The sequence below is a fragment of the Eublepharis macularius genome, chromosome 9 (assembly GCF_028583425.1).
Source record: "Eublepharis macularius isolate TG4126 chromosome 9, MPM_Emac_v1.0, whole genome shotgun sequence".
In the NCBI taxonomy this organism is placed as follows: Eukaryota; Metazoa; Chordata; class Lepidosauria; order Squamata; family Eublepharidae; genus Eublepharis; species Eublepharis macularius.
The window spans coordinates 94200757-94225673 of NC_072798.1; the positions used below are offsets into that span (position 1 = coordinate 94200757).

General features: G+C 45.8%; 1 protein-coding gene across 1 annotated transcript in view; it reads right to left on the minus strand.

Annotated features, from left to right (window-relative positions):
* Positions 1-7812, minus strand: part of SLC2A13 (solute carrier family 2 member 13) — a 222952-nt gene extending 215140 nt beyond the window's left edge. Inside the window, exon 1 of the mRNA XM_054988163.1 lies at positions 7248-7812. Within this exon, the coding sequence (XP_054844138.1) occupies positions 7248-7812 (565 nt within the window). The remainder of the gene's footprint in view (positions 1-7247) is intronic.
* Positions 7813-24917: the final 17105 nt, after the last annotated feature.

Consider the following 24917-nt stretch of genomic DNA (forward strand, 5'->3'; position numbering starts at 1 on the left):
CTGATATGGAGATGCAAACAGCTCCTTCTGATATGGAGATGAGTTTGCTTCTGTAAAGGTTCAGAGGAGTTTGCCGTGTTAGTCTGTAGTAGCAAAATCAAAAAGAGTCCAGCAGCACCTCCAAGACCAACCAATTCCACTGCAGCACAAGCCTTCGAGAATCACAGCTCTCCCCACCAGATGCTTCTGACGAAGAGACCTGTGATCCTCGAAAGCCCATGCCAGGTGCCACTGGACTCCCCCTGATCCCGCCTCTGTAAAGGAAATCAGTTACCTGTGATAATGAGATAACCATTCATAGTCCCTATTCAGTCCCAGCTTGACAGAGTCAAATTTACATATGAATTCCAATTCAGCAGCTTCCCGTTGGATTTTGTTTTTGAAAGGTTTCTGTTGAACTACAGTGACCTTTAAGTCTTTGATGGAATGTCCTTCTTAATAGTCGCCAAACTGGTAATAATTGCAGAGGAGCTATTATAAGTTTTTTTGCAAAAAAATAAATAAGAGTCTTTAAAGGATGAGGCCATTTTTATTCTAGCATAAGCTTTTGTGGGCCAGAGTCCATTTTGTCAGGTACCGTGAGACTTCAGTCCCACAAGTGTTGATTATGATATAACTGAGGTATTGAAAATCTCCATTTGAAGCCATAGTTCTGATTATTAGACCACAGACATGGCAAGGTTTCACCCAATATATAGACCAATTTCTGTATAGTGCCGGTGTTCTATAAATTTATGAACGTTAAAATACGCAACTATGGATAGAATTAATTGATATGCCAGCAAAACCTTCTCTCCTTAAAAGCACTCTTATGCCTGTCTCAAAGCTGCACTGCTTTCCCCAAGAAACTCAGACTAGTGTTTATACACCCAGCATTAATATATACATATGTTCCTTAATGGCATGACCTGGATGGTCCAGGCTAGGCCAGTCTTGGAAGCTAAGCAGGGCCAACCCTGTTTAGGGCTTGGATGGAAGGCCAGCCAGGAAGTCCCAGGTTGTTACAGAGAGGCAGGCAACGGCAAACCACCTCTGTTCGTCTCTGGCTTCAAAACCCTACAGTCTCCATAAGTTGGTTGAGACTTGATGGCACTTTTTACTTCCATATTCCTTTGAGTGCTCTCATTATTCCAGTGGGAGAGGGTGATAAAAGTGGGAAACATGGTGGCTATGTTTTGAGTGTACATAAAAGTCTGCTCTAAATTACTGAAAAATGTGAAAATCTGATATTCTCTAAAGAGATTAAAATGACATCAGACTTGGACTTTGATAAGGGTTAAACTACACATAACATGACTTTGGAGTTCTATGACTGAAACTGCAGATTTTTATTTACAACCCGTTTTTCTTCCCAATGATGACACAAAGTGGCTTACATCATTCACCTCTCCTCTACTGTATCCTCACAACAACCCTGTGAGGTAGTTTCGGTCGAGAGGGAGCAACTGGCCCAAAGTCACCCAACAAACTTCCATAGCAGAGCGTGAATCTGAACCTGGGTCTCCAAGATTGTGGTCTGACAATCTAAACACTACACCACTCAGCCTATTAGTCATGTGTTATTTGGACTTTAAAAAGTAGCCACGAAAAAGGGAAGGCCATATAGATTGTCACCACAGAGGATCTCCAGTTCATACATACACTATTAATAGGGGAAAAAACACAGACAGTGGTATTGAAAGACTAGAAAACTTGAGCAGAGCAGTCTTTAACAAACATTTCTATGTAAAACTCAAAAATGATCACCAATTATTTCTGTTGTAACTGGTCACCATCCTTATTATGTTGGTTGTGTTTGAGTTTTAAATGGGAATGTCATAGTTTGTTGCAAATCAAGGCCTCTTGGCAAGTTAGCCAGTTCTCATCTCATCCCATTCCCACTAGGTGCCTTAAACAAAACATTCTCTCTCAGTCCTCATCTAAAATATTTGACACTCGTTGTGATGTACTGTTAGAGCATTGGACTAGGAACTGGGAGGTCCAGAGGCAAATTCCCACTCAACCATGAAGCTGACTCTTTCAGCCCAACCTACCTTATAAGGTGGTTGTGAGAATAAAATGAGGGACATGAGACTCATGTATGCTACCCTGAGCTCCTTGGAAACAGAGTGAAATAAACACACGTCTTGGATACTTCACGGGAAGAGCTACCGTCTCCCTTCCATTCCTGCCAAGGATCCCCAACACGGTGCCCACCGACACGTCTCCTGCACCCTGTGAGTTTAGAAAGTGGGTGGGGCTTTTGCTCATGAGGTCTTCTGATTGGTAACTGGAGGTCTAATTAGCTGAGCAGATTTTTTTAAAAAACATTGCTTCAGAAGCAGCTGCCACTACTGTACAAGGATCTTCAGAGAGTGACTGAGGGTAATCATATGCAAAAAAATATAGCAGAGCTTTCTGTCTGAAATGTTGAAGAGTTAGTATTAGTTATACATAACTTCACTCCCTATGGTTGGCTCCACCTCCTGAAGTGGCCATTTGGTGGCTGGCTCTGCCGCCTGAGGTGGCCATTTTGTGGGTGTGTCCACCACACATTGTCAGAAGTCCAAAGGCACCCACAGGCTCAAAAAAGATGGGACCCCTTCCTTACACAATAGTTGTGCGCTCTTTGACCTAGTAGACTCTGATCTTCAATCCATTCCTCTTCAACTTTATGTCTTGTATTTTTCGTTTTTTATGCCAATGGGCAGGGGATTGTGTATCTGGCTTAACATGAATGCCGATTATTTGAAAACAAAACAGAAAATATAAAGAAAGTGAAGACAGGCCCTGCCCATAGGCTCATATTATATACAGAAGGGGAAGCAGATTAAAAAGAAAAATGAAATTATTCAAATTATGCTGGTAAGAAGTATAGCTTTGAGTAGCCTCCTGCAAAATGTAGCTGAAAGCTCTAACTGAAACAGCAATGAAGTCTCCCCATAGGGAGCAGTAGAGAAAAAACAGAAGATATTCTAAGCTTAAAAGAAAATAAGAGGGGAAAGATTTTCTTATTATTTTGGTATGTATATTCCACCTATGCCTGGACAGCCCAGGCAAGCCCAATCTCATCAGGTCTCAGAAGCTAAACAGGGTCAGCCATGGTTAGTAACTGGATGGGACACTTCCAAAGAAGATGAGGGTTGCTATGCAGAGACAAGGAATGGTAAACCACCTCTGTTAGTAATCTCTTGCCCTGAAATCTCCAACAGCAATTGCCATAAGTTGACTACGACTTGATGGCTCTCTCTACCCCCATCCCACCTATACATACAGGCATCCGTAACGTAGCTTGCAACATTTTTTCAAGTTATCACAATAAGTCTTTCAAAGCAGCAACAAAAAGCAGATGAAATTACTAATTAAAATGACTTCATTAAAAGGATTAAAACAACATCACGTTGAGATACTGATGTTAATGTTATTTTAAGTCTCCTAAAAGCAGAACAGCTAAAAGACAACAGACCATCCTAAAGCACAGAAGCAGCACAAAAGGGAGGGCAGCTAATGAAAATCCACACGGTGCAGATCATAAAGCTCTGGAAAATAACGCCTTCAGCTAGTGCCTAAAACATGATAAGATTCAGTAACAGCAAGTGATTCTCTGTGGGGATTTAGTTCCACGGTCTGGGCACCACAACAGAAAAGACTAGCCCTGGTGCTCACCCATCCAGCCTCTGAAAATGAGGGCCTCCAAAGACAAATTCCAGATGCCCAGAGAGAGATGATTACACAAGTTACAGAATTCAAAAGAGACAAAAGGTGTCAAGTGACAGCAATGAATACCAACGGGAAGAAGACTTCAGCAATTTGAGGGATATGGAGCCCACTGCCTTCTCCCACGCCGCCAACCCCAGTGGCACCAGGTGGCACCTCAGGGGCCCCCTCAGTTGACAGGGTAGAGAATTACACCTGCATGCCTCCTCCGTTTGACACAAGCACAGGGTTTGCCTTTCCCGTCCTCCTGATACCACTATCTAAAAGAATGTTTTTGTCCAAGATTCAAATTTAATCAAGGACAATGATCCTAAGCATATTTACTTGGAAAGAAAGTATTCCTGAAACTAAGAGGCCTTACATCCAAGTAAACTGCTATAGCACTGAAATGAAAAACAAGTCCATATATGCTCCTTAGTGGATAGTCTGTTCACTTTCCTATTAGCGCTTACAGTGCCATTCTAAGCAATGTTAGACCCTTCAAAGCCAACGGACTTCAAAAGACTTAGAAGGGTGTACTTCATGTTAGGATCACATTGCGGATCCTTACTGACTAGAGCATATTGGGCCTAAACAGTTTTCTAAATGCTGAAAGCCAAATGAGAAAGTAAGCGATGCGGCTGATATAAAGTCACGCCTGGACCCAAAAAGCGCAAGTTCAAATGCACAGTCACTCAACATCGGACTGATCTGTTTTATGGAGCTGTTAAAAATTGGGGGGGGGGGGAGATGACTCAAATGAGATTCCTGAAACTCAAGAGGCAGATAAGGATAAAAACTCAGTTCTGATAAATTCACACCGCCGGAGGTGTCAACACTTCTTCCAAAAGCAGAGGAAGGGAGAAAGAGAAAAAAAATAAACATTACTTCCTACACTCATTCATGAATTTATCCTCTAAGGGTCAAATAAATTTATGAGACTTTAGGGATTTCATGACATGATACCACATATCAGAACAGAGGTAGCTATTAAGGAAACCATTTGCAGCCACAACCAATGTTCAATATGCCGCAACAAACATAAGGCAGGAAGAGAGCCTGTTTGCATTTTTTTTTATTTTGTTCAAAAATGTACGTAATAATTGTCAACAAGTGCTGTAGCACAGATGAAGGGGCTTTTTAAGGAGTGTAAACTGTTCCTGTATCTAGCACAGAGTGCATCATCAAAATTATAACTCAGGACCTCTGAGTCAGGTGAACCTCCCGCACATTTTGCAAAAAGATACACAAAACCGTTGTCACTTGCACATTTGGCACAGTGGACATAATGAGAGGTCCAGTGCAAAAGGAAAATCGAGGACAACCGACATGATCTAGAGTGGGGCTATTTAAATGGAATTTCTAAACTGTAAACGGTAGCTCAAGGTTACAAGAGCGCTGCAAACACAGCTCTTCCTGAAGACCCACGACAAACACAATGACAGATTTCCTCCCCCCCCAAAATCAGGTAAAATCCTGACTGTATAACAATTAATATAAATTTGCTTTCCAGTTCCACTAGAAACACTCAAACGTTTTGGCAGCAGATGAAGGCACTGTGTGTTTGAGTTACAATTCCTAGATATCCAGGTGAAGTTCTTGTTGCTTAAAATCACACTACTGCAAAAGTTGAAAAGCGAAAGGGCAAGGGAGAAATAAAAATTGTTAAGAACAACTTTGAGTATTTAAGGAAGTGATAAGCACAGAAGAAGAAACAAGAATAGAACCTGAACATTGCTTAAGTTACAAAGGGATAGCCCTGCTGATTATTTAGCTTGCACCATTCTCTCCTGTTTTATCCTCTCAACAACCCTGTGACGCACGTTAGGCTGAGAGTGACTGGCCCCGGGTCACCCAGCCAGCTTCCGTGGCGGAGTGGGAATTCAAACCTGGGTCTCCCAGTTCCTAGTCTAACATTCTAACCACTACACCACACTGCCTCTGTTTAAGTACCAGCCAGTTTAAGAGACTAACAAGGTACTATTCCAATATAAATGAAACCATCTGACAAAAACGTATGCTGAAATCAAGTCTTGTTAGGCATTTTACAGCACCTGTAAGACAAGGAAATTTTGTTCTAGTGCAAGCTTTTGTGGACAAAAGTCCACTTCCTCAGATGACCGAAAGCATATACTGGAATAAAGTTGTAGAAAAGAGCAAGAGTCCAATAGCACCTATAAGACTAACAACATTTGTGGTAGGGAATGAACTTCGTGAGTCACAGCTCACTTCTTCAGCTACTCTAAAGCATATAAGAGCAATAAAAGGATATAATGGAATAAAGTTGTCAAAAAGAGCTAGAGTCCAGATGTATCTGAAAAAGTGAACTGTGACTCATGAAAGCTCATACCCTACCACAAATGCTGTTAGTCTTACAGGTGCAACTGGACTCCTGCTCTTTTCTAATGTGACTCACAAACGCTCATACTCTGCCACAAATTTTGTTAAATCTTATAGACGCTACTGGATTCTTGCTCTATTCTACTGCTACAGACTGACTAACATGCCTGCCCATCTTATTCTATCTCCTTGGAATAAAGTTGTTTGGTGTCTTGTGGTCCCTGAAAGACAAGATTTTAACTCATTATCAATTTCCATGGACAAGAGAATCACTTCCTCAGCATCTGCTGGCACAAAACCTTGCCGGTTTTTAGAACTCTTTTGGCTTTTATAACCCACACTTTACTCTGATCAGTTTGTGTGTGCTTTGGGAGAGTTGAGCTCTCCCCCCAACCCCCCTTAACCTGAGCAAAGACTAGTCTACCAGTCTCTCTACCCAAGACATCTTACAGGGGGACGCTCAAGTGACTTACTTTCTGTGTAGTCTTATATTCAAGTGTACTCTGTCTCCCTAGCAGTGCATGTGCATCCACTATGGGAGATAGATCCAGAGGAGTTAGCCGTATTAGTCTGTAGTAGCAAAATCGAAAAGAGTCCAGTAGCACCTTTAAGACTAACCAACTTTACTGTAGCATAAGCTTTCGAGAATCACAGTTCTCTTTGTCAGATGCATCTGACGAAGAGAACTGTGATTCTCGAAAGCTTATGCTACAGTAAAGTTGGTTAGTCTTAAAAGTGCTACTGCACTCTTTTCGATTTTGCCATGGGAGAACAAGTGCAAGACCTTTCACTTGAGCATCCCTGTGTAAAATGTCTTGCATAGAGACACTCTAAGGCTCAGTTTAACATGTTAACTCAAAGCTGGGGAGAAAGTATAACCTCTAGGAAGTGCAGTTGAGAGCCAGTTGCACCTCCCATACCAGTTATTCCACTCTAAACCTTTACTGTGTTTCCGTAAATAAATGCTTTCAATTCCATTTGCATCTTGTCAGTCAAGTCAAAATACTTGTGTGAAGGAAGGTATCTTATTATTCTACTGGGTCACAAATAAGAAGCTGCCGGGGAACACAAAGCTCACATGCCATGCTTGCACAGCCAGAAGAGGGAGAGCAAAAGAAAGCCCGAGTTTGCAGCGGGGCGAGAACCAAAAGGGGGGAAAGTTTGCCGGAGCGGCGGGGGGGGGGAAGAGTGCGTTGGATCGTTCGTCCGTCCGTGCGGCGGGGCGGACTCACCTATGCCGAGCCCCACCACGACGCGGCCGCCCAGCAGGGTCTCCTTGTCCTGGGCCGCGGCCAGCAGGGCGGCGCCGGCGGCGAAGAGGCCGCTGGCCAGGAGGATGCAGGCGCGGCGGCCGCACCAGCCGTTGAGCGCCCCGCCGGCCAGCGCCGAGAGGGCGGCGGCGCCCACCGTGCTGGAGACCAGCAGCTCCTGCCAGGCGGCGTCGAGGCGCAGCTCCCGCTTGAGCAGCAGCAGCGCGCCGGACACCACGCCGGTGTCGTAGCCGAAGAGGAAGCCGCCCAGGGCGGAGAAGACCGACACCACGTACACGAAGCCCGGCGTCTCGTCCCGCTGGAACTGCCGCCGCGCCGCCCGCTCCAGCTCCGCGCACCCGCCGCCGCCGCCGCCGCCGCCGCCCGAGGCTGGGCTGTGCAGGCTGGAGCAGGACTCGGCGGCGGCGATGAGGCTCCGCTCGCCCAGGCTGGCCGCGTCGGGCGCCGCCTGCGGCCGGCGGCGCTTCTCGCCCATCAGGTTGCCCAGGCTGCGCAGCGTGTACTCCACATTGGCCTGGCGGGACATGGGGCGGCCGCCGCCTCCCTCAGCGCCGCCGCCGCCGCCGGCCCGGGGGGCAAGACGCGCGCAGGGGGCACAGCGGGGCTCGCGGCGCGCCGGGCGGGCTGGGCTGGGCTAGTGCCGCTCCGCCTGGCCGCCGGCGCCCATCGCCCTCTCGCGCGCCCCGACTGAGGCCAGGCAGCGCCGCGTCCCTCCGCTTCCCTCAGCCCCAGGCGGCGGCTGCTGACGACGGCAGTCGCCTCCCCTCCGCGCCCGCCCGCGCCCGGCTCCACAAGACCGGAGAGAGCGAGCGCCTCGCCGCTGCCACCTCAGCCCGTCCCCACAGAGGGCCGGGCGGGAGGCGGGGCCACACCCGGGGGAGGGGCGGGGCGCAGGCAGTTCCCGCCCCCTTTTGAAAACTGTATTTTAACGGCGGGGGGGCCACAGAGCAAGCGCGGGGGGGGGGTTGCTTCTTTTGAGCACGCGTATTAAACACGAGAGACGCCGCCGGTCGTGCCCTTACTTGTGTTTGCCCTTCCCGCCGGCCAAGTTCTCCTCAGTTAAAAGAAAAGAAAAAGGTGATCGGGTTAACATTTTGTTCGCCGACACACTCCTGAGACAACCGAAGCCTGTTGCGGCAACTGGAAGTGGGTGGGTTATGTGCCGTCAAGTCGCCTCCGACCTATGGCGACCCTAGGAAGGAAAGACCTCCAAATCTTTAACAGACTTGCTCAGACCCTGCCAACTGGAGGACGTGGCTTCTTTTACTGAGTCCAGCCGTCTCGTTTTTGGTCTTCCTCTTTTCCTGCTGCCTTCCACTTTTCCTAGCTTTATCAACTTCTTCAGAGAATCTTGTCTTCTCACGATGTGACCAAAGTTTTATCATTTTCGCTTCTAGGGAGAATTCAGGCTTAATTTGATCTGGCACCCGCTTATTTGTCTTCTTGGCTGTCCATGATATCCGCAAAACTCTCCTCAATTTTGGTATCAATTTTCTTCCTGTCAGCTTTCTTCACTGTCCAGTTTTCACATCCATGTATTACTAATGGGGAAGTATACAGCTGAAAAATTAAAAGCAATCTGATCTGGCGCTATCATCCCTATCACCTTCTTCCACCCCTTTCCCAAGTTTGTCCACCAGTGGCTACTAGCCACAATGACTACTTAGCTACTTGAGTGTAGAGGTTCAAGTGTCACACCAGGGAACCCAGGTTGGAATCTCCACTCCCTTGGTCCATTCAGGCTCTCTCAGCCCAACATAGGGCTGTTCTGAAGATAAAATGGGGGGGGGGGGGAAATGGGACAGGATTTTTAAAATGCACTAAAAAGAGAATCACTAAAAGTGACCTTTAGTGTTGGGAGGCAACATCGAAGGAGGTACTGTAAGCTGTGATGCTATTATGTTTTAATAATAATAATAATAACAACAACAACATTCGATTTATACAGGGCTTTTTTCTGGGAAAAGAGGTGGTGGAACTCAAGACTGTACAATGACATCACTATGGGTCAGCTGGAACAAGGGGGGAGGTTTTTTAAAGTTTAAATCGCCCTCGGAGAAAATGGTCACATGGTCGGTGGCCCCGCCCCCTGATCTCCAGACAGAGGGGAGTTTAGATTGCCCTCTGTGCCGCTGAGTGGCCCAGAGGGCAATCTCAACTCCCCTCTGTCTGGTGATCAGGGGGTGGGGCCACCAACCATGTGACCATTTTTAAGAGGTGCCAGAACTCCGTTCCACCGCGTTCCTGCTGAAAAAAAGCTCTGGATTTATATACCGCCCTTCAAGACAACTTAATGCCCACTGAGAGTGGTTTACAAAGTATGTCATTATTATCCCCTCAACAAAACACCCTGTGAGGTGGGTGGGGCTGAGAGAGCTCCAGAGAGCTGTGACTAGCCCAGGGGCACCCAGCTGGCTTCAAGGGGAGAAGTGAGGAATGAAACCTGGCTCTTCATATTAGAGTCCCGCGCTCTTAACCACTACACCAAACTGGCTCTCCCAGGTTGTTCCCTAATTGGCCCCCAATAAACTGGCTCATTCAATAGTCATTCCTGGATTCCCTCATTAAGACTAAAGACACCCACTTTCTCTGGCGGGAAGTTTTCTCCAGGATGCCTAAGTGGTCCTATGCTAACTAGCTATCTGACTAAACAAACAGCATAACAATTTAACTCTTTCATGACTGAGCGTAGGGCATTTGCACAGATTCCAACATATTATATTCCACTGAGGCTCCTAACCCTGCCCTTGCCCAGGTTTCACCCTCAAAATCTCCAGGAATTTCAGAACCTAGAACCAGCATCCCTAACTCACATCCATCCACAGCCTTCTTGTGAGTTATTTGTCACCTCTTTTCCCTACTGCTTATGCTGCCTTGTGCTGTACATGAGTGGTACACGAAGCATCAGCATTCTTGGGGGTTATGTTGGTGGCACTCCTAGCTGCACCCACCACCATCGGGGAAAGGGCATGCAAGCAGTATGGGCAGCTGTGGTGGGAGAGCTTGGGCAAAGGAAGGATGCACAGGCTGTTGGGGGCATGTGGGTGGGTGGGCAAAGAAGGGAGTCTAGTAGTGGGCATGGGGGCCTGAGCACTCTCTGCCCAGGCCCCCCCCAAAACCTGGAAGCAGCCCCTGTTGCCAATCCTCAGGTGGGGCTGGAAGATCTCCCAGAAATACAACTTGTCTCAAGATGACAGATATCAGTTCCTCTGGAGAAATGGCTGGAGTTGGCAATTGAAAATATTTGCTTGTTTTAAAATCTTTGCCTATGGATCTTCAATTCAGCTCCTTCTTACTTTACTTTAAACTTATACCTCAGGAGGACTCTGGTCACAACTAACACTTTTTAAAATTTCTACTCACCCAGAGTTTCAGAGGCTCTGAACTTTACCCAGGGTTTTACCTCGAGAACACTTTCCCTTTTGTGTTTGTCCGACCTTTGTAAAATTGTGGTTATTTATTCTATGGCATTATTTATGGATTATTTATTTATTTATTATTATTTACCTTCACCTTTTACCTAGAAATTGACTGTACTAATCTCACACTGTGTAATCCACCTTGAGTCTCAGTGAGAAAGGCGGACTATAAATGACATAAAAATAAATAAATAAATATTACCTTCCTTACGCCCTCAAAAGGTTTTCACTGCCACCAAAGGATTTCGCCTTAGACCTCCTCAGTTAAACTGGTAATACAGGAAGGCTTGTTACAGATGATAGTTTGACAGAATGGTCAGCATGTGAGGTTGGCTGTGAGGTTAAAAAAAGAGATCTTTTTTCCTTAAACAAAAGGAGAATTTATTTATGGGAACATAGCTTGATGGTTACAGAGTCTTGATAAGCATATTGGTTTCAGAATAGTTCTTAAGCGTGGTGGTTTCACAAATAAATTATCTTCACTAACCAAATAAACTCTTATCCCACAGACATGGATTCCTTAAGAATTGTCTGACCCTGTTTGTTGTTCAAAGTTATTGTTGTGGCTTTCTTTTTATATTCAATAAAAGTTAAAAAAAAAAAAAGAATTGTCTGACCCAACTTGTCTGACCCAGACAGAATTATCCTTTTTCTCAGATACGCACAGACCTACCTAGGCACCCACACAATTTGCCCGACAGACAGAATTAGGCTCTCAGGCTTCCACACAGTTTACCTGGTTTAACCAGAATCCCTTCTCTGAGACACCCAAAGACTGACTCCAAACTTGCCCTCAGCGCTGACTAAAAACTGCCGTTCATTCTGCCCCTTAGGGTACGGCTACAGGCTACCATCCAGACAGATTACAGTCCACTCATGCATCCAGGCCCCACTTCTTTCCTCAGAGACCTGCATTTAAACTCATAGTAACAATTATTAAAAATTCCACATTGGCAAGCAGAAATCAAATCAAAACTAATTACATTACGTTCAAAGTATTACAGCGACCTTAACGAGCACTCTGAGGCAAGCTGCGTTTAATGGGAATTCGTCCCAGGAAGCCATGCATGGAATTGCGGGGGCAGAGCAAGATAGCATGGAATTATAGCGTAACCAGGAAGACGTCCTGTTGGATATTACAAGACATAATGCCCTGAAGTGTAGATGTTACTTTGACTGGTAGCGCCAATGAGTTCATCGAACTCCCCCTCCCCAAAACCTTTGCATACAAGGGGGTTGTAGTTCTGCACGGCCATACCTAATAAAAATAATAATGACATTCAATTTATATACTGCCCTTCAGGACAACCTAATGCCCACTCAGAGTGGTTTACAAAGTATGTCGTTATTATCCCCACAACGATCACCCTGTGAGGTGGGTGGGGCTGAGAGAGCTCTTGGAAGAGCTGGGACTGACCCCAGGTCACCCAGATGGATTCAAGTGGAGGAGTGGGGAATCAAACCCAGTTCTCCAGATTAGAGTCCTGCCGTTCTCAGGGTTTTTTTTCTGGGAAAAGAGGTGGCGGAACTCTCAAGAGGGAAAAGAGGAAGAAACGCGCGGATTTCTTTGAAATAATATTATTTTCAAGCACTATTGCCGAGTATTTTCAAGAGGTGCCGGAACTCCGTTCCACCGCATGCCCCCTGAAAAAAAGCCCTGGCCATTCTTAACCATGACACCAAACTGCCTAGGAAGAAATCTCACTGAATTCAGTGGAATTTACTTCAGAGTAAGCAAGCATAGTTTCAGGCTTATAATGTGTCAGTTTTCTTGGCATGAGGGAAGTAGTGAAGCACAGTAATTGAAAGCCTCATCTTGTAAATCGCCCACAGCTATACATTCCTAAATCTGCTTCTCAGAGTAGCAAAGCCATATGGGATGGGAGGGGGGGGTGAAGGGGATCCGCTGACAACACTCTTGTCAATAAAAGACACCTTGTGCCTTTCTTCACAATTGTCTGCCAGCTATCTTAGAACCAAAGCAGACAAAATATATGAACAGTCAGTCTCGCTTGTTTAACAGAACTGTAGGGCATGGCAGAGATTTTGAATTTAATGGAAGAGCAGCAGATCAAGGGAATCCTTCCCCGTCCCTCCCCATGGTTTTTGCCTATTAAACACATCCCATCCCTGCCAGTTGTTCTTCATGTAGTTGGGGGGGGGTAGGTGGGAAGCATGCTTCTGATCAGAACAGCCCGTACGAGAAAGGATTAATTACCTCCATCTGCCCTGTCAGTTTCCCAATACAATGCTCAGCCTACCATGGCTGCCTTTCAGCAAAAATCAACTGAGGAGGGTTCACCTTGCTTGGCTATATCTCATTTACTTTAGCTCTTAGAGAAGACAGAGGTCAGCGGCACCAGGCAGCTGTGCCCTAGGAAAGTGACTGGTTGGGATCTGAGCGGATGTGCCTGATTTTTAAAAATGGCCACAAGTACAAAAACTAGCGCCCCTGTAACTCTCTCTACGGGCCAAGCTACAAGTGACGAATGGCACTTGAACAGCAAGTGAACAGACTCACGTGTATTCCTCGCGTAGTGATCAAGTGGAGCGCGAGTGAACAGGGAGGAATATACGTGAGTCTGTTCACTTGCTGTTCAAGTGCCATTCGTCACCTGTAGCTTGGCCCTACAGCACTCTTTGTTGTGGCTTTTCGATTTCACAGAACTGAAGATGAAATTTTCTGATGTTGCACTGCCAGTAAATTAAGACCGCAGATGTATAAAGTGGCCCCTGGTAGAACTCCAGAATAAATGAGAGGCTATGAAAAAAAAATCCTAAATTGGCAGGTTTGTATAAGTGTGAGTTTGTATAACCACTGCCTGTGTGAGTTCTACGGGGCTAAATTAGGAACAGAACTTGAAGAACAATGTAAGTTAATAAATTTCTTTCGGTCAAAATCCTCCAATATTTAGAACAATACAAGATTTGTATAACTAAACACACAATTATAACAGAGAACAGAAACTTGCAGCGGATAATGTCTTTGAATTCTGTTAAACAATAAGTTATTGCTTGATACGACTTTGTGGTAAGCAAAGTCCAACTATTCTGATCCACGTAGTACCCGAGTCTTACACCACAGTCCTCTTGCTTAAAAGAACTAACTGGACATTACTGGAAATTAGTAACTGGACAAATGAAAAAAATACAGCCCTATAATAACATTATGATTCCTATAATAATACCATTCATTAGGGTTACCAGGACCCTATACCTTCCTGGCCGGAGGGGGGACCCAATACTTGGACGCTCCTCTTCACAAGTGCACCTGTTACTGCAATAAATATGATTTGTGGGGGGAATTAGCAAGCAAGGAAGACGGCTATACGAGTGGAGGTAACTGGGATCTATCACCGGTGTATACCAGGTCCCTTCCGAAACAGAACAAGCAAGACTGGTGCTTAATGTCAAACAATAACTTTTATTGAACACAAGAACTTCATGCACATACACACAAATTACTGGGGAAAATAATTACGCGCACAGAGAAAGTCCTAGGTCATGTAGCCAGAATTGGGAATAGAGAGAGGGAGTAAATATATCTACCTATCCTGGAGAAGGGGTCCAGTCCATGGAGGAGGAGAGTAGCTTCGAACGCCAGCATCCTCGGCCAAGAAAGCAAGAGGCTTAGGGAAGTGACCCTAAGGGAGAAGCTAGAAAGCTAGCACAATTTGAATGGGGCCAGGACCCTACCTTTATAGGTGAAACGTGCCCTGAGGTGGAAGAGCCCACCTAGCCATTAGAACAAAGGCTCCAACGGTTAGTTCCTGGGTTAGACAAAAGGCTTGAGTACCTTGATTGGCAGCGGCCGGGGTGTGTGAATACAAATGTAAAACTAGTTCTAGTGCTGCACAAAAAGGATAGTTTACTGATGAAGTCTACCAGAGCTACGTTAAGTACTTTTAGGGAGGGACTGTCCTCTCCCAGGAACGACTGTCCATACTTATGAATGTCATCTGATTAGCTCCTCAATCAAGGACAGGAGATCTCATCACAGAAGAAGGGAAAGGAATGTGTTAAGTGGGGATGACTCTGTGAGACCTTCGTTGCACTGGGCACCGGCAGGGCTGGAGAGATAGTAAATCCAATCGCTTCTCAATCACTCCTGTGTGGCATTCCATAAATGCCAGGTTCTCCTGGGTGGGACTCAGCAACTGTTAAAGGCTTTCTGGTGGCAATATAGTAGCCATTTTAAACTCCAGAGGCCTGTACACGGTTAATATCACAAGCAGCCATATAAAAACTGCTGTTAAAATGGCGGAGGCCGGGCTGACTGCTTACACACCAAGCGCACATGGTCCTGGTACCAATGTGATGTCACTTCCAGAAGTGATGTCATCGCACCAATGGTGGGCCTGCTTCCGTGTTTCGTACGGGGCCGATTCAGCCCGTTTGGATGCTGTTTTTATTTCACTGTTCTCCAGTTTCGTAGTTGAGGTTAATTGCATATATTATACTGGCAAGTTTTGCATTGTTTTTTTAGTTTTGCACTCCACCTTGATTCTCAATGAAGTAAATAAAATTAATTTTGGAGGAGAGCTCATATAGCCAGAGACTGCGACTTACTCCCCGGTAGGTGTGCATAGGATATAGCCTCAATTTGTTGGTCAGCTTCATGCCTGTGTTTGCAGCCTCCCCATACAGCCAGATTTATAGTGCTCAGTACCATATTTGTACTGCGTGATGGGGGCAGACCCACTCAGACATCGACTGTCTTATATCGTCAAATTTATTATTACGATTCAGGATCATAATTTAAGTCAGCATACACAATAATATATAAAATACATTAATGACATATCTAAGAAATTGAACAATATGCTTATAAAATTGTTAAAATGTTGTTAAAATCTCTTAAAAGAAATTGTGTTTTCTATCTGATTAGACTAGACAGGGTGCAGAATCTTGCTACTTTGGCAGTAATTTCATTACAGCGATCAGCTAAAAGAAGAATAGAATAAAATTGATTAGATCTGCCTGGATAGGCAACAATAATTCGTGAGATATACTTTCTTCAGATCTCTTGATAATACTGGCGATGAGGGCTTTTTTCTGGGAAAAGAGGTGGTGGAACTCAGTGGGTTGCCCTCGGAGAAAATGGTCACATGGCTGGTGGCCCCGCCCCCTGATCTCCAGACAGAGGGGAGTTGAGATTGCCCTCCGCGCCGAGCGGCGCAGAGGGCAATCTAAACTCCCCTCTGTCTGGAGATCAGGGGGTGGGGCCACCAGCCATGTGACCATTTTCAAGCGGTTCCGGAACTCCATTCCACCACGTTCCAGCTGAAAAAAAGCCCTGCTGGCGATATAAAAGAACGTGCTCAATTGTCTCTACAGTCCAGATTCACAAGAGCAGAGACGATTTACATAGGGGATTTGAGCACAGACTGTCTTATATTAAAAAGGGTCACCCTAACCCTATGAATGCTTTCTGGAAAGTATACTTAGTAAATCTCACTGGGACCTGGTGCAAGAAAATATGCACAGGATTGATGGTGTGGCCGCAGTGAAGATTTGAATAAAATACACAGGATCCGGCTGCACTTCAGAAGAGCTATCCTACTGTGTGGTTTCCGCCTGGCTGACTCTGAACCTGCCCGACTGGTTTTTCCATTGCCAGTTCAGGCCTTTGCTAAAATGGCTTGGACAACAGACATGCCAGTGGAGCACTGCACTCTTTTTTGTGGGCAAGGAGATAATCCTGACCCATTTCTTTCTATAGAGTTGCAAAAAGAAGATGACTTCTATAACAGAGGCAGAAATTAACCAAGTCCCAATTATTACGGAAAGATTCCTCATTTCATCTCCATCCTACTGTATTAAAATAGCCCTTCCTGGTTCACAGTTTCTTAAAAATTTGATCTCTGAAGCTTATTCATTGGATTTGAGAAAACAGTGGGGCAACATGCTATATGGAAAGTGAGTGATTTATTGGAATGAAATTAAGAGTCTCTCTACACAAGGTATCTTGCATGAGAATGCTCAAGTGTAAGGAGACGCAATGTTAACTGGGAAGCGTAGTTTAAAAAGACAGAGCCTTTTCTACAGACCTGGCAAAGATCGTTCCTCAGAGGGTTTGTTAATTTCCTCTTCACCTGACAGAGCCTTCAGGAGGAAATTAACAGTACTTCTGAGGAGTGATCTTCGCCGGCTCTGTAGAGAGGGCTGTCTTTTTAAACTACACTTCCTGGTTAACATTGCATCTCTCTACACTTGAGCATTCTCGTGTAAGATGTCTCATGTACAGAGACTCTTAAGTGTCTCACTTTGCATAGGGTCGCTTAATTTCTAAAAATAAAAGTTCTGGGCTCAGGCTTGTCTTAAGCCCTTCTCTCTCACCTGGTTCTTTCTTTCTTTCTTTCTTTCTTTCTTTCTTTCTTTCTTTCTTTCTTTCTTTCTTTATTTATTTATTTATTTATTTATTTATTTATTTATTTATTTATTTATAGTCTGCCTTTCTCACTGAGACTCAAGGTGGATTACACAGAATGAGAGCAGTACAATTAGTATCAAGTACATTTCAATACAGTATCAAGGACATTTCATAAACAATACCATAAGGTAAATAGATACAAGTTTAAAAGACATAGTATTAGCAAGAATCCAATACAGAGTAGAAAAAATACTGAAGCAGATCATAAGCAATTCTAGGACTAACATTAGACAACACGGAGCACTGGTGGTACATAGGAATACATATTTAAAGCAGCAGATAATATGTAAAGCAATATAGTGATGAAGTCTATGGTCCGGCGCGGAGGGCAATCTAAACTCCCCTCTGTCTGGAGATCAGGGGCCGGGGCCACCGGCCATGTGACCATTTTCGCCTAGGGTGATTTAAACTTTAAAAAACTACCCCCTTGTTCCAGCTGACCCAAAGTGACGTCATTGTGCGGTCCTGAGTTCCACCACTGAGTTCCACCACCTCTTTTCCCAGAAAAAAAACAAATCCTGGTTATTGGGATGTGCCAAATGAAACAATAAAAAGTCCTTATCCACTGGAAGAAGACAAAAATAGAGGGGGGCAGACGAATCTCTCAGGGGAGAGAGTTCCAAAGTTTTGGAGCCATGATGGAGAAGTCCCTTCCTCAGGTTCCCACCTGTCTAGCTTCAGATGGCAGGGTGCCTGAAGCAGAGCCTCTGAAGATAACCAGAATGGACAGGAAGGTTCATACAGGAAAAGACGGTCTTTAATGTATTTTGGCCCAAGCCTGGAAGCACACTGGGAGCCAGTGTAGCTCGAACAAAACTGGAGTGATACGGTTCCTACGAACCACTCCAGTCAACACTCTGGCCGCAGCATTCTGAACCAACTGTGGCCTCTGGACAGTCTCAAGGGCGGTGTCATGATGACCGCCTCTGACCAGCCCAGTGACGCTGATCCAGAAGGTTCAGAGGAAGAGCCTGAGGAGCCAAGGCCAGGGAACCAGGAGGGCCGGAGGGACCAGGAAAGGCCTGGCGCTACAGAGGCACCGGCTGACCACACTCTAGCAGCCACAGAGGGCACCCTGCCATAGCCTGCTAGGGAGACCTCGCCACCAGCCTCTGAGGCAGCCACTCGGCCTCTGCCAGACAGGACACAAACCTGGGCCCACAGTCCCTCAGGAGCCCCTCATGCTTCAAAACAGCAGCAGGAGTGGAAGGCCAAGATAGAGCAAAGGAGGTAAAGTACCAGGCGGGCTGCGTGCGATCCCATCAGGGATCCAGAACAAGGCTCTGAGAGTCGTACTTTCTCGCAGGATCCTGGACAGCGCAGAGCACAGCCTCAGGATGGCCACCACCTGCACACAGTGCCCCTGAGCTCAATTACACCCCCCCCCCAGCCTACTTAATCTGAGGCCTAGGAGAACTGTCCTGTTGGGTGAGGGATCCCCATCCCCCTGGTGGGAGCAAGGGATCACTCACTCCCAGCGTCTGCCCCCCCCACGCTACCGCTCACCTGGCTGGGAGGGGAAAAGCACGGGAACAGGGCCAGAACCCCCTGGAGAGCACTCCCGTGTGCTGCGGAACACTCCTGCTTCGCGCCGGGAAGGACGTCATTTCTGGTGTGACACGGAAGCATGGGGTCGCACCAGGGGCTGCTTGGGTAAAAATCAGCCCCAAACGCTAGACTGGGGGCCAAATTTTAGCCAATTGGCCCCTGGCTCCATCTGTTGCGCTGGGAATGCCGTCATTCCCAGAGCAAAGCAAAAGTGGAGCAAGGAGGGCACGCAAGACAAGTCTCCAGATCATGCCCCCCCCCCACACACACCTCCAGCCTCTGCTTTCATGCCCAGGGGACCTGGCAACCCTTTGTTTGATCAACAGGTCTGCTAGGCGCAAGCTCCGTGGCTATAGCTTCTTGCCTTGGTTCAACGTTCCCTACTCTCACTAGCCAGTCCTGAGGCCTGACTCCAGGGAAACTTAACCAGGCCTGCCTGCAGAGCACAGGGCAGAGAGCCCCACATAGAACGCATTATTTTTAAAGCTTTGAACTACCTGGGACCAGACACCGGAAAGGCCACCTTCTCCTAAACAAATCTGCCCTGATGTTAAGATCATCAGAAACCCTCTTCCGTGCATTCTCTGAAGCCAAAATGATGGCCTCAAGGGTCAGAGCCTCTTCTGCAGTGACCCCTTACCTATCCTTTTAAAAAAAGCTGGCTCAGCAGCTGTGTTTTTATTAATAACATATGGGCAGGGCTTTTTTTCAGCGGGAATGCAGTGGAACGGAATTCCGGCACCTCTTAAAAATGGTCACATGGCCGGTGGCGCCGCCCCTGATCTCCAGGCAGAGGGGAGTTTAGATGGCCCTCCGGAGTGCAATGTGGAGGACAATCTAAACTCCCCTCTGTCTGGAGATCAGGGGGCGGGGCCACCGGCCATGTGACCATTTTCGCCTAGGGCGATTTTAACTTTAAAAAACTCCCCCCTTGTTCCAGCTGACCCAAAGTGACATCATTGTGCGGTCCTGAGTTCCATCACCTCTTTTCCCAGAAAAAAAGCCCTGCCTATGGGGAAAGGACAGTTGAAAAAGTAGTTTATCGGAGGACAATTTTGAACTGAAAAATTACTGGAATAGAAGAACTTCGGCATTCTTTCTCGGCCCAGCCCTCTTCTGTTCAGCCCCAGCCTGACGTGCAATAATTTAGATATTAAACATTAAGAATGCCATGCACCTACCTGGGAGAAATCTTCAGCGAACAGATGTTATTTCCAAGTGATCACAAGACTGGATTGTGAGAGCTGTACAAAAGGGAGAGTGTCACCAGGCCTAGTTTATTTTCTGTTACAATTATATAAATGCCATTAAAAAACACATCTGGCAGAATGTTCCTTTCTTAAAATTCTAGTCATCTGCTCAAGCTTGCACAGAGAAAAGGCTAAGTCTTTAGCGCAATGAATGTTTGATTTCTAGAACAGTGGTTGATGAGCAGGAAATGTATGTAGTACGTGTGTTCGGCTGAAGACATGGTGGTTTATGAAATCTTAGAGATAGCTTAGTCTGCCCTATAAAGCATATCAAAACCCAAACCAAAACAAAAACCTTCTTTGCTAACTGAGATCATCAGTCTTTTTGTTTTTAAGTAACGAGGAGGCAATTCTAGGACACTTTCCAGGGAGTAAACCCCACTGAAAAACATGAAACTTGCTTTGGAGTAGACCTGTTTATAATTACTCCCTGGATGTGCAAACTTAACATAAAACTGAGGTATAGTAGTTAAAATCTGTTTTATTTATTATATAACCTGGATTTCTGAAAATCACTGACGATTTGGACAGGTTTTTGTTTGTAGAACCAGTAGGGATGTTGCGCCTCCTAGTGGCTGGAAACAGGATTAACACATCTTTAAAAGAAAAAAGCTTGTACTTTTCTCCAAGTAGCTTGTCTGTGGTTCTATATACCAAAATGGCCCTCATGGAAATATTTGGACTTATTGTGAATTTCTACTGTCAATTTCAACTTGAAGAATTCAGTCTCTGCTCTTTCTGAGAGCCAATGTGACATAGAGGTTAGAGTGTTAGACTAGGATCTGGGAGACCCAGGTTCGAATCCACGCTCTGCCAAGGAAGCTTGCTGGGTGACCTTGGGCCAGTCACACACTCACAACATAACCTACCTCACAGGGTTGTGAGAATAAAATGCAGGAAAGGAGAACAGTGTTCTCTTCCATTTTTTCAGCACCTTTTCTGCGACCGCAGAAAGTGCATTCCCCAAAAAAGTGCCAAAAAAACGGAAGCCAGATGGCCCGTGACCATTTTGCAAATGGAGACATCTGGATTCACAAGGAAAGGCCACCAGCATTCGGTGAGTGGGCCATCCCTTTAAGGACGTGTGGAAACGGCCACTGAATTCCACAAATGTGGATCTTTTCAAATGAAGAAATACATCCTTTAGTCTGTTCTGAATCTGTTGCCTATCAGCCTTATTGAGTGCCCACAAATTCTAGTATTGTGGGAAAGGGAGAAAAAATTCTGTCTAGCCACCTTTCCCATATCATGTATAATTTTATAAACCTATCATTACGCCCCTTAATCTTCTTTTCTCTAAACTAAAAAAGCCCAAACGTCTTAGCCTTTACCCACAGGGTAAGTGCTCCAACACTCTCTGTTATTTTGACTGCCATTTTGTGCAAATTTTCCAGTGATAACAACATACTTTGTGAGACATGGTAACCACTAGCATACACAGTATTCCGGTACATGCACAGAATTAGTATTATTGGTAATAGACGCTGTAGTCTAATAAAAGAGACCAGAGATATCCTGACAATTTCTTGGCATAAGTGCAATCACTAGCAACTGGTGGCATTAGAAAAAAGCAATCATTACTTGGAACGTGTATGTTCGCGTCACAGAAACAGTGCTAATATGCTCATAGTTCAGAGCATGTGGCTCTTTTCTCATTAGCTGGGAGCTTCCTGCCGAGAATAAACACTAATAGTAGCAATAAAAGCAAATTAAAAGTAGTCATCAATCAATACAACAGAGTCAAAAGCAGCACCCGTCAATACAATGCCCACACAGCCACATCCTTTTGGGAAGGGTAGGGCATCTCTGAAAAGCTGCTAAACCAGGGAGGCTCAGAATTAATGTTGCCAACCCCCCAGGTGGGAGCTGGAGCTCTCCCAGAATTACAACTGATCTCCAGACTACGGAGATCAGTTCCCCTGGAGAAAATGACTGCTTTGGAGGGTGGCATCTATGGCAGAGGTCCCTCCCCTCTCCAAACTGCACCTTCCGTTGGCTCCACCCCCAAATCTTCAGGAATTTCCCAAACTGGAATTGGCCACCGTGTTCATACTCTACTAACAAGGTTGTTCTAGAGCCTTGAGCGACTGCAATAAGAGCCCAATAGTGAAGAATGCTACCAAGTGAGGCTAGTCAGGCAAGCTGAGATTTCATGCACTTGCATGGCAGTCAGGAGGAGTGCCTGCAACCACAGGGCAGGAGTCTTGCATCTCTTGTCGATTCCTTTCCTCAGCTTCTAATTCTGCCATGGTCAACTTAACCCATATATGGATAATGCAATGCTTTAAATAACAGCTAGATGGCTCAAATGCAAAAGCTGGGCAGCCGAGGGCAGCAATAAGAAGCTCTATCAATACAGCATGTATAGAGAACTTAGGACTCAGCCCAAATGGGCAAGTTTTAACTGCTCACCTATAGATGCAAGCAAAAAACCCTTTGCATTCCCAAGTAGGTGTCGCTCACAGCCAGCCATCTGCTCTTTCCAAGGGAGCATGTGTACTGCTGCCAAGGGGGCTCCTGACCGGGAGACATGGCATGAATGGAATGCCGCATTGGAATGCAGAGGTATTGTGATGCGACTGGTCTTCCTATCCACCCAAGCTCCGGAAGGCCCAGAGCAATAAAGGACTCGTAGCGTCACCCCCACTTAGTACATTCCTTTCCCTCTTGCCGTGATGAGATTTCCTATCCGTGATTGAGGAGCTAATCAAATGGCATTCATAAGCATGTACAGCCATTCCTGGGATATTGTACTCCCCACCTAAAACTATCAACCTAGCTCCTGTGTATTCTTACAGCTAACCAGCCAGTTTTGCCTTCCCCATTCACACACCCCGGCAGCTATTAATCAAGGTACTCAGGCCTTTTGTCCAACCCAGGAACTAGCCGTTGGAGTCTTTGTCCTAACTGCCAGAAGGACTCTCCTCAACCTCAGGGCACATTTCGCCTATAAAGGTAGGGCCCCATTCAAATCGTGCAAGCTTCCTGGCTTCTCCCTTAGGGTCACTTCCCTGAGTCTCTCTCTCTGAACACGTTTGAGCACGCTTCTGGATCCACGAGCGCTGTTCCCTTGAGGTTTGCTCTAAGCCTCTTGTCCTGCTGAAGACACTGGCCGTTTGACGCTCTTCTCTCTCCCTCCTCAACACGGACTGGACCCCCTGCTCCAGGATAGGTAGATATAATTACTCCCTCTTGCTCTATTCCCAAACCTCTGACTTTATTTCTTAGGACTCTGTGTGCGTGCGTTTGAATATTTCCCCCAGTAATTGACATATGTGTGCATGAAGTTCTGTTTCTTTAATTAAAATTATTGTGAGAGTTGAACACCAGACTCGCTTGGCTTATTGGGGAATTGGTACCCCATAGACACAGGTGATTCAATCCCAGTTACCGTCTCTCGTATAGCCATCTTCCTTGCAAGCTAATTCCCCCCATAAATCATATTTATGCAAGGAGACCACTTCAGGTAACATTTTGGCCAAGTTAGGAGAGTATACTTACCAGCATGCAGATGCACGCTGCAGGCCTTTGGTGGTCATTCCAGCTGAATCAGAAGCTTAGATTGCCCGTAAGAAATTGACCTTATGAAACAATTCAGAATATCACTGTCTTTGTAAATCCCTTAAGCCTTTGTTTATGAGTTAGTATTAATAAGGATTACGCAGTATATTGCCACTCAGCTTTCATTTCCTGCAAAGAACTGTTTTTGTGAGTGAGTGGTAAGAATCTATTAAGCTCAGATAGGCCCCCGCTTCAGTTCCGAGACATCCAATTCTTTTTCTGAAAGTGCAACCATTTAATAGGATTAAAAACATGCCATTCCCAGGAAGTTAATACTAGTAACACTCATTTTATGCAGCAGTCAAAGCTGGATTAACAAACAATTGTCATGAAATTATTGTACTTGCAACTAAAAAACCCAAACAATTCTTTGTCACTGATCAAAAGCTTTGCCTATGTATGTACACAAAAGAGAGTGGATTGTATTTTGAAATAATGTACTGTGGTATGCAAGAAAAAAAATCAAATCTCCACAGCAGAATTTTATCTAGTATTTATGTTTTAAACATCCTTGTCAATCCACCTGTAGGAAGTTAGGAAAGTAATTCAGCCCTGTCTCAAGACATAAATCTGTTTTTGTGGTCCCAGAAATAATGTTAGATTGGACTGCAGGTAGTAAGCCCATTTAAGATGCTCGGAGAATTTAGCAGACCTCTCCCTGAGTATTCAAAAAAAGAAAGGAAAATCCAGCAACAAGTTTTACTTTTAAGCAGAGATAAATATTTATCTAACAAGCAACATAGAGAAATGGTACCCTAATACAGGGGGTGCCTCCATACGATCATTCCCCTTCCCTGCATCACCACTGGTGTACAACAACAGACCAATAGTCATAAATTAAATCTTGAGATACATACTAAAACACAGGCTGCCCACTGAATGGGTTACTTTCAGATTGTCATGGCCCAGTCTGAGAGTGAGGTCTCCTCCTCAGGAGGAGAGGAGCCTCGTGTAGCCAGCCAGGACTCCTCAGGAGAAGAGGAGCTCCATGCAGCCAGCCCTGACTCAGCAGAGGCTGGTAATCAGGAGCCACAGCTGTTGGCTAATCGGAGCCTACAGCCAGCAGCTGAAGCAGAGCCATCAGTACTCTCCAGCCCCAGCACCACAGGGGAAGTGCAGCCAGGGACTTCCACAGGGGAAGCTCAGTCAGGGACTGCCAGCACCACAGGGGAAGCCCAGCCAGAGGCTTCCACTCCCCCCCCCCAGGTTCACCCACACCCAGAGAACGCCGCAGACAGCGCCAGAGACTGGAGCTGCAGGAGAGACGGCGCAGTGCTCGTCTCCTGAGCCAACGCCAGCTGCTGGAGAGCGACGATGAGTAGCATCAGGATGGAGCCCCAGCAGCTGGCTGAAAATCACGCCTGGCTATAAAAGCCAGTCAGGAGCAACTGCCAGGTGTGGAAGCAACGTGTCAGTTACC